The 16,818-nt window shown below is 43.9% G+C and overlaps 1 protein-coding gene across 1 annotated transcript in view; it reads left to right on the top strand.

Annotated features, from left to right (window-relative positions):
* LOC125429878 overlaps positions 1-15,655 on the top strand; it is a 42,733-nt gene extending 27,078 nt beyond the window's left edge. Inside the window, 7 exon segments of the mRNA XM_048491420.1 lie at positions 3,023-3,159; positions 6,108-6,546; positions 6,716-6,764; positions 9,403-9,470; positions 9,708-9,834; positions 11,973-12,065; positions 13,127-15,655. Coding sequence (XP_048347377.1) covers positions 3,023-3,159; positions 6,108-6,546; positions 6,716-6,764; positions 9,403-9,470; positions 9,708-9,834; positions 11,973-12,065; positions 13,127-14,718 — 2,505 coding nt within the window. The 3' untranslated portion in view covers positions 14,719-15,655.
* Positions 15,656-16,818: the final 1,163 nt, after the last annotated feature.

Here is a 16,818-nt window from a genome sequence, read left to right on the forward strand (position 1 = left end):
TGATTCTAGTGGTCAGTCAGTCAGTACCTTTATTGGCATAAAACCTGGGTGGTGGGCATGCTGCTGCGTTCTGCCCGAGGTGGAGGGGGTATAGTGCGCAGGCACAGAAGGCCAATCGCACATCCCATTCTCTGTTGTGCCACAGTGAGCTGTGATGTGGGGGAGATTTGGGGGTGACTTAGTGCAAAAATCATGAGGATCCACAAGGAGGGATTCATCCATATTTTTTCAAGCAGGTTTTTGTGCCACTGAGGCACCACGGAGTGTTGGATGAGTGATTGTTGTGTTCAGACATGTGGTTAAGGACTCGAGCTATGATGTGCTGATGATTTGGGGGTGACTTAGTGTAGAAATCATGATCCACAAGGATCCATGTTTTTCAAGCAGGTTTTTGCACCACTATGGTGCCACAGAGCGTGGGATGCATGATTGTTTTGGTGCTGGTGATTTCATTTCATTTCAATGCAAAAATCATATGAATTCATGAGGATTTGTTTAAAATAATCTGGATACGGCTTTTACCCAGACCTCTTTTCTAGTACAAAGGGGGAATGAAGCATTTTTTTAAGTACTGCAGGGATGATAGATATTTTTGCCTATATTCACCTTCTAAACATAATTTACTATCCTTTTAGTTCCCTTAAGCTCAACATTTTCAGGCTAGGAATCTGCTTTTCCCAGATCTGAGGGCAAACTGCAAACCATGAAACAGTGAAATGGTTGGCTGGCTTTCCCTCTGAATCGCATCAAATCCAAAGAAAGGCCCACAGTCTGACTCCAGTCTTCAGCCTAATCCAACAGACAGATTTTCTGGGCTGGCCCTTTGCTGTTCTGTGGGCTCTCATTTACACGGGTGGGGGCCATGAGCAGGAGAGATGCTCATTGGATTATGTAGGGGTGGGGACAAGTAAACTCATAGGCTCATTCTGCACATGCAGAATAATGCACTTTCAAACTGCTTTCAGTGCTCTTTGAAGTTGTGCGGAATAGCAAAATCCACTTGCAAACAGTTGTGAAAGTGGTTTGAAAACGCATTATTTTGCATGTGCGGAAGGGGCCATAGTGAATATTGAATGTTGTTGGCCATGCTGCCAGGGGCTGATGGGAATTGTAGTCCATGAACATCTGCTTCAGGCAGGAAAAACTGCCCAGGGGCTGGCCTTGTCTTCCTTTTGCCAGGCTTCATGGTAAAACATCAAGTGCACATGCTCAAAATTCATTTCTCATTCTAGTCAGGAAAGCATTTCATTTTCTGAATTTATCAGCTATTTGACCAGGTAGCAGACAAGTTATTTTACATAGACAAATACACTGTTAATTTCTCTAATCAATCCTCCTTCAGGATTATGTTCTTCTTCCAATTAAAAAATTAGCCATGGAGATGTTATGGCATTCAGCACAAATTTACAAATCTTCAGAAGGGAGATCTACATAATGTAATGATTAAAACTTCAGGGGATTAGGGTACCTCTATCTTGATGTCTTTAGAAATAGAGGTGGTAATCAGAAAATCATTGATAATCTAGACAAAACAGAAAAATAACCAAATTGATTACTAGTGGTTTTGAGGGTCAAGTGAGATTTTTAAAAAATCAAAAATGAAGTTAAAGATCTAATTTTATTTTGGTGCATAATGGCCAAGTGCTGAAAAGTTCAGGGTTTAAGGAATAATACTCACTACAGAAGTAACTGGAAGACTCTATGAAATAAGTAGTTTATAATTTGTTTAACTTTTGTCTTTGTATATATTTTTGGTTTTGATTTTTAAAGTGCAAAATAAAAAAATGAACTGAACAAAATAAATGAAAACCTGTGTGCTGGTTCTGGTGGGTTTTCCACGATGTGTGGCTGTGGTCTAGTAGATCTTGTTCCTAACATTTCACCTGCATCTGTGGCTGGCATCTTCAGAGGTGTATCACAGAGAGAAGTCTGTTACACACTGCATCCAGTGAGAAGGGAATGTTTAGTGGGGTACATATTGTTCATGTCCCAGGGTGGGTAACCAATCAGTAAGTGTTTGGGTGGAACTTGCTATGCAAAGGTGTGGTTGACTGCATTGCATTGTAGGAGGGGTTTTCATCCATTTACATTCATATTCGTATTTGCATTCCCTGCAGCAGCAACAGTAATAGTGAATGCAAATCCTGTGTTTGGGTGGAGTCCATTGTCCATGAACCTAGCATGCCCTTTGCCTTTGGTTCTGGTGTTTTTAAGTCCTTGTAGCCAAGGTTTGTTAATTCTCAGAGTCTCTTCCTTCTTGTTGAAGTTGTCTTGGTGTTTGTGGGTTTCAATGGCCTCCTTATGTAGTCTGACATAATGTAGTCTGAGTTGTCCAGAATGTCAGCGTTTTCAAGTAAAATGTTATGTCCAGTTTTGCATACAGCATGTTCTGCAATTTCTGATTTTTCGGGATGGTTAAGCCGACAGGGTCTCCCGTGCTCCTTAATACGTGCTCCTTAATACAAGTCTGAATGCTGCGTTTTGTAGTTCCTATGTAGACCTTTCCACAACTGCAGGGTATGCAATAGACTCCTGCTTAGGTCTCTCTTGTCCTTTGCTGAGCATAGCATCTGCTGTATTTTTCTAATAGGTTTGAAGATTGTTTGTAGGTTATGTTTTTTCATCAGTTTCCCTATTTGATCTGTGATTCTCTGCATGTTTTATAATAGTTCTCTAGTCGGTATCTTAGAATGTCCTTTTATTGCTGCTTGAGGACTGCCAGAGAAGGGGAATCTCACCGCTTCCCTGACAAATGCATCCTCTAGGAGATCAGAATATGGTATCTTTTCCTGCACATCTACAGGGATTCCTTTGCACTCAGTGGCTGGACCTCATCATCCCTTCCTCGACTCTCAGGGACAAGAATGGGCATTCAGGTGGGGTGGAGAGAAGGTGGCTCCAATCTTGCCTTCCCTTTGCTGCATTTTGCAGGGCAAATCAGAGTGAGGCTCTTGGGGGAAACTGAGGAAGCATCTGGAGGGGGAATCCAGGAAGAGGTCCTTTTTGCCCCGTGCACTCTAAGGGGTTAAAGGGAAGGAGTCTGAATTGCTGGAGTGGCATCAACAGAGAGGATCACCTGACTTGCCCAGTCTCTTACGCCTCCATTTGTGCGGGCGGGGGAGACGGAGGGGGCGGTGCTAGGAGAGTTTTTGAAAACAGGTAAGCGATAAAAGCAGATTTACTTTGCAAAGCATCTCCTTCGTTTGGAAAGGGGAAGAGTCGGGGTGGTGGGGGGTGTATTTTGGGTGTTGCAAAAAGTCCTGTAGGATTCACCCCTTCCAGACCCCCCAGATAAGCAAAAATATTAACTAAGCCTCGTCATGAACCCCTGGGGGTTGCAAAACCTTTTTTGCAACTTGCTCCCTCGTATCTGCTCTGCTTCTACTTGCCCGGGAATCTCTGAGCCCGGGAATCTCTGCTGCACCTTCTGCTCTTCTTGGCTCCCTCTGTCGGCACATTCAGGTGTTGCCTCCAAACTCTCTAGCAAAATCCCCTCTCTCTTTGGGCAGTTCCTTCTGTCATCCTTCCCATCAACCTGCCTTTGTTGTGGGGCCTGCAGATTTAGTTCTTGCTGTTCTAGAAGAGGAAGCTTGGATTTTGGGTTTTGTGGGGGGTGCTGGGGGAGTGGGGTCTCTCTTTCCACTGTGTTGTGGCTCACCAAGGCGCAATTCTGGCTTTTCACTCCTGGCAGCAAATCTTCTTTGAGGCGGCTTGGCACTCTTGGGTGGCCTTTGCTAGCACACCATTTTTCATTGCTTGGAATCTGCGCCTCCTCTTGGGGTCACAGACCTGTGGGACGATCCGGTCGCTTTGTGATGGGTCCCCAAGTTTTCAAAAGTCAACCTTGGGCTTCTCAAACCAGCCACATACACTGAAAGATTTCTGCCATACTATGGCCCCTTCCGCACATGCAGAATAAGGCACTTTCAATCCATTTTCACAATTGTTTGCGAGTAGATTTTGCTATTCCGCACAGTAAAATCCAGCTGCAAACTGCATTGAAAGTGCATTATTTTGCATGTGCAGAAGGGGCCTTTGTTGTCTTGCGAGGGGAAAATATTGAACCAACGACTTGTCAGAGGCATCTCATTTCTACTCCCCCGCTAATTTTTCTTTTCCTGAAAGCTCCATCTCTTGCTTCCTTCTCTCCTTCTAGGGTTGCCAACCTCCAGGTGGGGCCTGAAGATCTCCTGGCATTACAACAGATCTCCCAGGTACAGAGATCAGTTCTCCTTTAGGGTTGCCAGCTCCCAAGTTGAGAAATCCCTGCAGATTTGGGAGTGCAGCCTGGGGAGGATGAGGTTTGTGGAGCGAAGCTACATCCACCCTCTTGGAGGCTGGCACATGTGGTTCCCCTGGCAGAAATGGGTGCTTTGGAGACTATAGTCTCTGGCATTATGCCCCTGTGAGGTCCCTCCCTTCCTTTGGCCCCTACCCCACAAATCCAGATCTGGAGTTGGCATCCCTATCTCCTTCCCAACCAATAGCCACCCTGAGACCTGTCTCCTCCACAAACCTTGACCTCCTCAGATTCTACCACAAAATCTCCAGTATTTCCCAACCTGGAGGTGGCTACTCTAGTCAGTCCTGCCTAAGGTGCACTCCCTCAAAGGCCAAAATAGGTCTGAAAAGTGTTCTGCTCCTCTCTGTTGTTTTTCCTGACAGAACAGAGCCTTGGAATATTGTGGTTGCCTAGCAGCAGCCACTGAGAGAATACACTGCTTAAAGATACAGTCACTCCTTTTACTGTTTTGGAGTTTTTTTAACCCCCACCCTCCCCCCAATTTTTATTTTTAATTTTAGAAAGCACATTTTTTCTGCAAACTTTCAGGTCCTGCTTTTCTGGTTTCTAGAAAAATCTGTCTTGCATTTTCTAAAGTCCAGTCTCTGGATTTAAGTATCCAAAGATTTCTCTGACTTTGCTATTGGTATCATTATTTTTTAGAGAATTCTATGCTGCCTCTCTAAGGAACTTGTCTGAGGTGGCTTAAAAAGCAAAGTGTAGTAAAAACCTAAAGATTCACAGTTCTTAATAAAAAATACAGCATGCCCTCCCGCTCCCCAAACAGAGCATAAAGCATAAATCCTTGGGCAGCTAACAATGAACAAACCGTGCCAAAGCACACTATGCGGATCAACACCTTAATGAAAAGTAGCCTTCAAAAGCCAAATTTTTCTAGTGTGCACTGCTGATGGAAAGTTATGTAACCAATCCGGGGGTTGGGGCCCCTGCGAGGTTCAAAATCAGTTCTTCCTTTCTGTTCTCCATCTCCTTCAATGCTCCACTGGTTTCCGCAAAGAAGCCCAGCTCCTGTTTGCTGTGTGGAAAGGGAAGGGCAGAAAAAATGGGACACTAAGGAGTCAATGCTACTTTACCATCTACCATCAGAGCAACAAGCAGCATACTAGCATACTATTTGGATATTCAGATGTTATTGATGAAGGGCAAGCATTCATTTCACCTCAGTTGATTTAATTACTGGAAGTCTGCTTGATGCTTACTGCTGATTTGCGAGGATTCCACTGAAGGGATATTATTTATACAGAGACTCATTATCTTTCGTGTATATTTTGGGATCCCTTTTCTGTCTGTTAATATTGTCCATGTATTGTATTATTTTCTATTGTTGATATTTGGGCTATTACATATAGTGCTTTTAATCATTTCTATTAAAGGTTATGGTTTTATTGTTGTCGTTTTTTTGAGCCAGGCAGAGTAATTTTTTTCTAAAATCCATACTGTCTCTGGTTCATTCTTTATATCCTGGCTTAAGGTCAGCCAGCTAGCTTGCATACCAGGGTGGGGGATTCAAACCTGTATCTCCCAGATAAGATCTGACATTGTAACCACTATACTGCTTGGTCCCTTCTGCTACCTGCTCACTCATTTCAGAGCAGAAGTCCAGAAAACAAAACCCCTTGATTCCAGTATGGTCTTTCATGAATCAGAGCTCTTTTTCAGATGCAGGAGCCATGTAGATTCATGTTTGTGCATTTATAAAACCTCAATCCCAAAATCAGTTTCGCTTTGCAGGAGGTCACAGATCCAGCACTTGCTTGTACAGAAGAATCAGGCAGAGGAAGGTGATCTGTTGGTCCCAGTGAAGGCTCTTAAGAGAGGAAGGGAGGATGTGGGAAGAGTTGGACTCAGCTGTCTCTGAATCAAGAGAAGGCCTCAGTACCTCTGAGGCTGGGAGCAGAAGGGAACTGTGGGAAGGAACCATGAAGAAGAGCCCAGGAGACAACGATGTCCTCCCTTCAGATGTGCAACGCAAGCAGTTCAGGCAGTTCCGCTACCAGAAAGCCGAGGCCCCCCGAAAAGTTTACAGCCATCTCCACCATCTTTGCCGCCAGTGGCTGAAGCCAGAAAGACACAGCAAGAGGGAGATGCTGGACCTGGTGATTCTGGAGCAGTTCCTGGCCATCCTGCCCCCAGAGATGGGGAACTGGATCAGGGAATGTAGGGCGGAGACCAGTTCTCAGGCGGTGGCCCTGGCAGAAGGCTTCCTCTTGAGCCAGGTAGAGGACAAGAATCAGGAACAGCAGGTGAGTGGCATTCATCTGTGAACTATGGCGAGGGGGGTGTCATGAGATACGATCAAGGATCTCCTTGAAATCAACATGGATTATCCCACTTTTTTGAACCCACCCTAGCCTGTTTCCTCTTCCTTTTCTCATCAACCTCCCCTTTCTCGGATCCCCACTTCTGTTGCAGGTGCAGGGAAGGATCGCACAGGACGGTTACCACAGAGTAGCTTTTCCAGGTAAGACTGAAAGTACTTCAAATGCATTTCCACTGGAACAGCAGTGGCGTAGTGGTTAAGAGCAGGTATGCTCTATTCTGGAGGAACCGGGTTTGATTCCCCGCTCTGCCACTTGAGCTGTGGAGGCTTATCTGGGGAATTCAGGTTAGCCTGTGCACGCCAATACATGCTAGCTGGGTGACCTTGGACTAGTCACAGTTCTTCGGAGCTCTCTCAGCCCCACCTACCTTACAGGGTGTTTGTTGTTAGTGGGGAAGGGAAAGGAATTTGTAAGCCCCTTTGAGTCTCCTTGCAGGAGAGAAAAGGGGGATATAAATCCAACTCTTCTTCTTCCTTGAGAGTAAGTGGGCTGCAGTTTAGAAATTCCATCTGAGGAATAAAAAATGTAGAATCAGTTTAAAATCACTTCAAGGCACTTGGACAAATACAGAGGCGTAGGGGGCAAAATGGTGCTCGGGGCAATATGGCGCCCTGCCCACTCCGCCACCTTGCCACTTCCTTAGTTCCTCTCTCCTAGAGCCCAGTGGGAACTACACTTCCCAGGAGCAAGGTCTCCTGGGAAGTGTAGTTCCCATCAGGCTGCAGGAGAGAGGAATTTCCTGGTGGGAAGAGAGATAAACTAAGGGGCAGAAGAGAGGAACTAAGGTTAGTGGGGGGAACGGGAGTGCTTTTCCGCCCCTACCGGCGTGCACCCCTGCCCCTTATAGCTCCGCCACTGGACAAATACAGTAAAGCAAATAAGGGCAAAGCTGCCTCCAAACTGAGGTTTTTGCCGCCCAATTTTCAATGGGGAAGGAGGGCCCAAGATTCACAAACCTCAAAAGGATGGTGGTAGAAGGCAGCAGTTGGGTAATTTGAAAACTGTGTTCTATGTAACTAGGTATTCGCAGCCAGGGCATGCGTGTTTGGTCAAAAAAAAAGGCCTTGGTAATTCCTTTGTCAAAAAATGGCCCTGTAAATCCTCATGTTTGGCACTATAACGTCACTGAACTCATAATTCTCTGTGAATATGATTTCCTATGATTAATTATTATATATAAGTCAAATGCAATACTGGAGAAAGCACTGCAGCCAGCAATATGAACACAAATATATTGGAATGAAAAGCAATACAGTTGTACTAACAAATGTGATCACAGGCTGCAGTGGTTCCTCAGAGCCTGTGCAGAATTCTTTATGGTAGAAATAAGCTGAAATACTCAATTTCAGTTTCCACTGAAAACTGATGTTTATGCTAACTGGAGCTGGATCTAAGCCAGCCTCATTTCTAAGAACTACAAAAGGATTTCTCCAGTCAGAAACAAATCCAGCCTCTGGTGTCAGTGGGTACCTTTACCAGTCAGAGCCATTTCCCATATAGTCCAACCTCCATCAGGCACCTGGTAATTGGTGTGAACTTTGATGACAAATAGCTAAACTGGCCTAAACCAGATTGTTCTTTGTCCAGAAGGGATTAAGTCGATTGAGATGTCTCAGTGTGGAAAGGAACTGAATATCTGCATTGTAATGTTAGCTAGAGAACCAATGTGATGTAGTGGTTAACAGAGGCGGACACTAATCTGGAGAGCCAGGTTCGATTCCCCACTCCTCCACATGAAGCCTGCTGGGTGACCTTGGGCCAGTCACAGTTCTGTCGAAACACAAAGAAGCAGGCAATGGCAAACCACCTCTGAACATCTCTTGCCTTGAAAACCGTACGGGGTCACCATGAGTCAGTTGTGACTTGATAGCACTTTCCACTACCAACTACAATATTATCTATTGTCGAAGACTTTCAGGGCCGGATTCAACTGGTTCTGGTGGGTTTTCCAAGCTGCGTGGCCGTGGTCTGGTGGATCTTGCTCCTAATGTTTTGCCTGCATCTGTGGCTGGCATCTTCAGAGGTGTATCACAGAAGGAAGTCTGTTACACAAACTTCTCACTGGACACAGTGTGTAACAGACTTTTCCCCCTGTGATACACCTCTGAAGATGCCAGTCATAGATGCAGGCGAAACATTAGGGACAAGATCCACCAGACCACAGCCACACAACCCGGAAAACCCACCAGAACCAATACAATATTATCATTTATACTCTGCCTTTCTAACTGGGACTCAAGGCAGAATTCATGTATGATAAAAAAAAGAAACTTTGCACAATCAGTAAGCAGATCAGAACGTCAGGCAATCAGCGGATTACAAAGTAGGAAAACAGTATTGGGTGGGATAAGAATATGAAAATTCAACGATGAAGATTCCTGGTAAGTCACAATAATACCGTTGGCCTTAGATTGTAGAACGGGTGGAAAATCCAGAAGAAGCCATGCAAATACAACAAAGGTAATATGTCACTGGGATTTGATATTTGAGTTTCTCTCATTGGTTCACAACTGCCTGTTCTTTGCACTTCAGAGTTCTCCCTTCTTACCTCTGTGAATTCTGTATCACTGAACAAACAGGCCATACTTTTGCAGACAATAACTGTATTAAAACTGGATTCGGCAGAAGTGTGGAAGAAAAAAAAATTCTGAAATCAGGATTTAAGGATAGTTGTGATCAAGAGCCAAGAGAGGAAGAATCTTCTTTTCCCCATGCAACTGGATTGCAAAGTACTCGGAAAGTACAGAATGCCTTCCATTTACCTTCTCATCCTTCCAGGTGGTGCCCTACATTCTTTGCCATCTTTTTGGGGCAGAGAGAAAGCAGATTCTGTGCAGCCTGATCAGGTAAGAGTGGCACCTGGCTCTTACCCCTCTGTTCCTCTCACCACCTCCCTAGGCCGGGTGAATCCCCCTCTCTCCTTTCCCTCAGCTGTTGTCTGTTCTGCTCACTGGACAGAAAATGAATATGTGTCATGGTGGTTCAGAACGTTTATTATATTCTATTTGGATTTGGGTTAGGAGAGGAATGCTTCTTACATTATCTCCGGAAAGAGAGGAGTATTTGTTTATTTCTCTTTTCAGGGTCTGGTGACCTTTGAGGCGGTGTGTGTTCATTTCTCCGAGGACGAGTGGGATCTGCTGGATCTGGACCAGAGAAAGCTTCACGAGGAAGTCTTGGAGGACAACTGGCGGAATGTGGCTTCTCTGGGTACGGCTCTCCTTTCCCTTGATTCACAGTTAATGAAGACTGAAGCCCTTCCTTCTAAAAAGGACCCCAACCCTGATATGGATGGCCCAGGCTAGCCTGATCTCTTCAGTTCTCAGAAGCTAAGCTGGGTCAGTCCAGGCTGGTACTTGGGTAGGAGACCACCAAGGAATTCCAGGGACACTCTGCAGGGCAAGGCAATGGCAAACCACCTCTGTCCATCTGTGGCAGTGATGGCAAACCTTTTCGAGACAGAGTGCCCAAACTGCAACCCCAAACCCGCATATTTATTGCAAAGTGCCAACACAGCAATTTAACCTGAATAGTGAGGTTTTAGATTGTAAAAAACGGTTGGTTCCGAGACGTGTGTTACTCGGGAGTAAGCTTGGTGGTAGTCAGTGGCTTGGCTTTGAAGCAACCGAGCAATTCTTTTAATGGGTGAATCACGACCCTAGGAGGTTTACTCAGAAGCAAGCTCCATTGCCAGCAACTGAGCTTACTCCCAGGTAAAGGATCGCGCGTTAGTTCTTCGCATGAAAATCAGTGGGGTTTAACAGCGCTTAACAGGGTTACCTACACTGCTTCCCCAAAACTAGGTCTTAGGTATAATGCTGATAATTGATCCCAGTGGCCCAGGCCAGCCTAGATTGGGGGGGGACGACACTCTGTTTGCACGTGCCCACAGAGAAGTCTCTGCCCCCTCTGGCACCCGTGCCATAGGTTCGCCATGACTGATCTGTGGTTTTGAAAACCCTGTGACCCTGGTAGGGCTCTTCTAGTGCAGATCTTCAGTAGCGGAATGTAGAAGGTCCACAGCCAAGCAAGGGGGGAGGTTCTGCATAATTACTGGACTCTGTTAGTGTGTAAGTTAAAATATTGGTTTGTAACCAAAAAAGAACACAGTAGAGGAGAAAGACCCATCCCGATTTCCCTTTGAGGATTGGGCGAGCTCAGTGTTCTTGAGTGCAAGAAAAATAATTTGAAAGCAGGGCACAGGAGGAGGATTGTCCTCCATAGCCGTTTATGGGATGTCCATGAGTCCAGCCTTTCAGAGAAACCTTGAAAACGAGCATTTTAAAGAATGGCAATAAAAGTATTTGTATAGGGCCTCCAGTATGCATTTTACCAAGTTCAGAATACATTTTCTTGCCCGGAGGACCTTACAGCCTTCCATGGGGATTGAGGAGGACCAGTGTGGGATGGAGGTGGAAGAACTTTGGTCCTTCTGCAGTGTTTATTGTACTTATACCAGAGTAGGCTTAGGCATGGCTCACAAATTCAGTAAAATGATAGGGAAGAGCCCTGGAGAACAAATCAAGAATAGTGAGATTTTTGTAGGTGAAGTTTGGCTCTCTGACGCCATAAGTGTCACTGACTGAATTCTGGCCTGCTGGGTTTATTTATTTATTTATTTGTTAAATTTATAGGCTGCTTCATTCCCGAAGGGCTCAAGGCGGCTCACAACACGGCTGTTTTCCAAAACAGCAAATCAATACAACATAAAACCTAAACCCATTAAAACTCAAGCAGCTTGCCTTGAATTAATTTGGGCTGATGCTTTTTCCTTTCTCTGGCTGGAAGAGGAGGCAATGCATGCTGTTCTCATCTTTTTACATGCTAAGTGGTATAAAAAGTCTTAATTCCAGAAGTCCAGAAAAAGTCTAAATTCAGAATTCAGATGAAAATAATTTCCAGATTCTAGTAGGAGTTTTTGGTGTCTTTTCTTGTCTTGAAAAGTTTGTGGGGTCTCTGAAAGGGAGAAGAGCCCCTAGACAGTGACTTTTTCTTTGAGCTGTTTAGATGTTGTCATACTGGGTTGTGGGATTCTTCTTGCCTTGGCTGAGGCCCACAATACAGTATTCTGGTGCCTCTGTCTAGGCTAGGGCTTTCATTTCCCTGTACTGGATTTCCCTGCTCACTACTCCTCCATTTTGAGGCTCTCTCCATATCAGCTGCTTAGATCCGTCTGAATCCAAGCAGAATCTTGCCCTTCTTTCCTTTTGAGTGGATCATATTTGGTTCTTCCTTTTTTGCCATTATTAGTAGCTGAGGTTCAGATTGCCTGGTTTAAAAATCTGAACATTTTTTAGAGTTGGAATGTCTGGAAGTGTCTGGTCTGTGTCTTTCTTTTATACCGGTAGAAGGACTTCTGGTTCACAAACCTGATTCCATATCCCCATTGGAAGCTGGAAATCCACTTGAACAGGACCCAGAAAAAAGAAAGAGATCAGCAGGTATCTGCTTATTTACATAGAATTACAATGTTTCCAAGGCTAAATGTTATCACCAGGGGAACAGAGGGGGGTTTCTCAAAATGCGACACCAAGAAAGCTTTCTCAAATGTGAAAGAGAGCTTAAAATGGGGAGCAAGACATTGGCTTGTTCGTACCTAAGGCTGGTGGAAATATTTATAGCTTTCAATTTGTATATACATTGGTTTATTAATATATTGCTTTTCCACATTTATTAATACGCAGACCACCTCAAACTGGATCAAAAATCAAAACATTAGTATACAGTCCTAAATTCTGCTTAAAGGTATTGTCGAAGGCTTTCACAGCCAGAATCACTAGGATGTTGTGGGTTTTCTGGGTTGTATGGCCGTGTTCCAGTACTGGAACATGGCCATACAACCTGGAAAACTCACAACATCCTATTGCCTAAAGGATCATTTTGTAAAAGACAGAGGCACAATAAAAGTGTAAAATACTCTATGAGTTGCCTCAAAAATCCCCTGAGAACACTCGTCAGGTTACGCAAAGACCATAAAACAGCTGAATAGGTCAACCGCAAAGGTAAAGGCTGGTTGGAAAGATCTGTTTTGGCCTGGTTTCAAACAGATAGGAAGGTAAGCTTTAGGAGGATATATTCCTCAGATGAGGGTTTCCCACTGGAAATTCCCAGTCTCTAGTTGCCACCTTCCTCAGCTCTGCAGTCAGGGCCAAAAGCTGTGCTCCAGACTCCCTCTGCAAGTAATTCATTCAGACCTCCATTTCCATTCCAGAAGAGATTGGCCAGATGACCTTCTAGCCCGGCCTCACATTTCAAACTAGCAAGAGGAGTAAACCACTTGTCTTCAAAGAATACTGCCTCTGAACATGGAGGTTCCACGGGGCTACCTTGTCTCTCATAGAACTATCCTCCAAGGAAGCATCAACAGCTGATTGAAACACAGCAAACTTTTTCTCCCTTTAAAGTAATTCCAATCCTCTTGTTGTCAGAAGCAATTAATGGCCTTCATTACTTGATTTTGCTTTTGTTTGAAGGCCTTACCAGTCTTCTCTCTTTATTCCAGAGGATAACAGTCTACAGAACAAGAAAGAACCACAACACCTCCTATTTGATGAAAAAGAGAAGAAAAGTGCAAAAATAAAAAGGAAGGGGGGGAATGAATGTTATGTTTCTCAGAGTGCTGAATCCCAGATACCTGATACACCAGGAAACGTTAACATAATTGACAAACCAGATAAGTGCTTCCAATGTGGAACGAGCTTTGATGTGAAGGGAGACGTCCCTGAACATCAACTCCACAAAGAGGAGACACATGAACGCTGGGCACGTGGAAGGAGCTTTGCTAAGTCTTGCATCCTTGATGCTCATCAACAAATCCACACTGGTGAGAAAATGTACAGCTGCTTGGAGTGTGGAAAAAGCTTTGCTCAGAGTTCAGCCCTTACTAGCCATAAGCATATCGACATTCGAGAGAAACCGTATAAATTCACAGAGTGTGGAGGAAACTTTACTCATAGTTCCAACCTTTTTACTCAAAAACAAATCCAAAGTAGGGAGAAACCATATATAGGCTTGGAGTGTGCAACGAGCTGTGCTCAGAGTGCAGAACTTACTATCTATCAACGAGTCCATGCTGCGGAGAAACCATACAAATTCTTCGAGTGCAAAAAAAGCTTTGCACAGCGGTCTGATCTTACTAAACTCACTGGGGAGAAATCCTATAAACGCCTTAAGCATACTGGAGAGAAAATATATAAATGTTTGGAATGTGGAAAGAGCTTTGCTCAAAGTTACCATCTTACCCGACATCAACAAATCCATACTGGGGAGAAACCATATAAATGTTTGGAATGTGCAAAGAGCTTTGCTCAGATTTCACATCTTAGTAACCATCAACGAATCCACACTGGGGAAAAACCATATAAATGCTTGGAGTGTGGAAAATGCTTTACTCAAAGTTCACATCTTACCCGACATGAACAAATCCATACTGGGAAAAAACCATATAAATGCTTGGAGTGTGGAAAGAGCTTTGTTTTGAGCTCCCGTCTTACTGAACATAAACGAATCCACACTGGGGTAAAACCGCATAAGTGCTTGGAGTGTGGAAAGAGCTTTGCTCGGAATACAGATCTCACTATCCATCAACGAATCCACAGGGGGGAGAGGCCATATAAATGTTTAGAGTGTGGAATGAGTTTTACCCACAGGTCAACACTTTCTAATCATCATCGAATCCACACTGGGGAGAAACCATATAAATGCTTGGAGTGTGGAAAAAGCTTTGCTGCGAGCTACCGTCTTACTAAACATCAACGAATCCACACTGGGGAAAAACCATATAAACGCTTGGAGTGTGGAAAGAGCTTTCCTCAGAATCCAGATCTTACCCGGCATCAACTAATCCACAGGGGGGAGAAGTCATATAAATGCTTGGTGTGTGGAATGAGTTTTACCCACTGTTCAACACTTACTAATCATCAACGAATCCACACTGGGGAGAAACCATATAAATGCTTGGAATGTGGAAAAAGCTTTGTTTTGAGCTCCCGTCTTACTGAACATCAACGAATCCACACTGGGGGAAAACCATATAAATAATTGGAGTGTGGAAAGAGCTTTGTTCGGAATTCAGATGTCACTATCCATCAATGAATCCACAGAGGGGGAAGAAGCCATATAAATGCTTGGAGTATGGAAAGCTTTGCTCACAGTACAAGATTTATTGTCCATCAGCGAATCCACACTGGGAAAAAACCATTTAAATGCTTGGAATGTGCAGAGCTTTGCTCAAAAGGCACATCTTAGTGACCATCAACGAATCCACACTGGGGAGAAACTATAAATGCCTTGAATGTGAAAAGAGCTTTGCTCAAAAGACACATCTTAAGCTACACCAAAGTATTCACAGAGGAGAGAAATCATAAATGCTAATCCATGTGTTGCATCAAAGAATTCTCAGAAGAGAGAAAACATACACATATTTCCAAGTTTGCAAGATATTAGACTCAAGCCCAACCTTTCCTGGTATCACTGAGAGTTTTTGTGCTAAATCAGTCTTGTATTATACATGTTTGAACTAGTCTTGGTTAATGCATGTTCAATTCTCAGCTACAATATTTGGAATAGAGTTTACAGGCAATTTGAATTATTTTGTCCTACCCGTTGAATACATGTTATGGTGGGGTGTCACAGACTGTTACATTTGATAGATTAATTTGTTGAGGACTAGGTTCTCTGCCTTGCTTCCTCCACTGGGCCATATTTAGTGCTGTTGAATGAGCAGTTCTGTCTCCTGCCAAAACAAGAGCAGCTATATCAAATGAACTAATGTCAGCCATGCTGACAGGAAGGTTAGGCTGAGGATGAGTTGTAGCCCAGGGTGAGCCAACGAATTTCATTGGTAAATTTGGATTTTGAACCTGTCACTTCCCTTTCTCTGTACATACATAAATGAGTGATCAGGAGCTGCAGTGGCATAGTTGTTAAGAGCAGGTGCACTCTAATCTGGGGAACCGGGTTTGATTCCCCACTCTGCCACTTGAGCTGTGGAGGCTTATCTGGGGAACTAGATTAGTCTGTGCACTCCCAACACATGCCAGATGGGTGACCTTGGGCTAGCCACAGCTCTACGGAGCTCTCAGCTCCACCCACCTCACAGGGTGTTTGTTGTGAGGGGGGAAGGGAAAGGAGATTGTAAGCCCCTTTGAGTCTCCTACAGGAGAAAAAGGGGGATACCATGTTTCTAAAACCATAAAGATAGAGCTATCATTATCCCCCTGAAGTTTTAATCATTAAATTATGTAGATTTCCGTTCTGAAGATGTTTGTGAATTTGTGCTGAAGGCCATAACATCTCCACAGCTAATTTTTGAAGTGGAAGAAGAACATAATCCCAAAGGAGGATTGATTAGAGTAATTAACAGTGTATTTGTCTATGTAAATTGACTTGTCTGCTACATGACCAAATGTCTGATGAATTCGGAAATTGAAATGCTTTCCTGACTAGAATGAGAAATGAATTTTGTACACTTGATGTTTTATACTAGTTCTCTAGTCTGTAATTTAGGATTTTTAAATCAGATTCATGTCTATATTTTAATAAATACTTATGACTTTTTTTAAAAAAAAGAGGTAGGATCTTTATTACTATTATACAGCTGTTCTTTGGTTAAGATCATTTTATCAACTCACTGTTTTCATCACATTATATATGTTGTTATAATGGAAGGTATAGTTTTCATTTATTTATTTTTCAGATTTATATCCCGCTCTTCCCAACAGGGCTCAGGGCGGCAAACATCAATAAAACCACACAATCTGTACACGCCTGTGCACTCCCACACACGCCAGCTGGGTGACCTTGGGCTAGTCACAGCTTCTCGGAGCTCTCTCAGCCCCACCCACCTCACAGGGTGTTTGTTGTGAGGGGGGAAGGGCAAGGAGATTGTAAACCCCTTTGAGTCTCCTGCAGGAGAGAAAGGGGGGATATAAATCCAAACTCTTCTTCTTCTTCTTGAGGATAGGCTATACGAAATTATATCCTACCAAAGTCCCTCCCATCCTCAGGCCCCACTCCCAAATCTCTAGGAACTTCCTAAACCAGAGTTGCCAACCTTACTTGTTATGATCTTGATATATAAGCCTGAAGAATTCTCCAGGGCGGCAGTTTGCTACTCATCCTGCCGAAAGGTCCAATACCAAATCACCAGCTTTGGCTATTATCAGCCTCTTTCCAACTCACCTATGGCAAGTC

The sequence above is a fragment of the Sphaerodactylus townsendi genome, linkage group LG03 (assembly GCF_021028975.2).
Source record: "Sphaerodactylus townsendi isolate TG3544 linkage group LG03, MPM_Stown_v2.3, whole genome shotgun sequence".
NCBI classification, from domain to species: domain Eukaryota; kingdom Metazoa; phylum Chordata; class Lepidosauria; order Squamata; family Sphaerodactylidae; genus Sphaerodactylus; species Sphaerodactylus townsendi.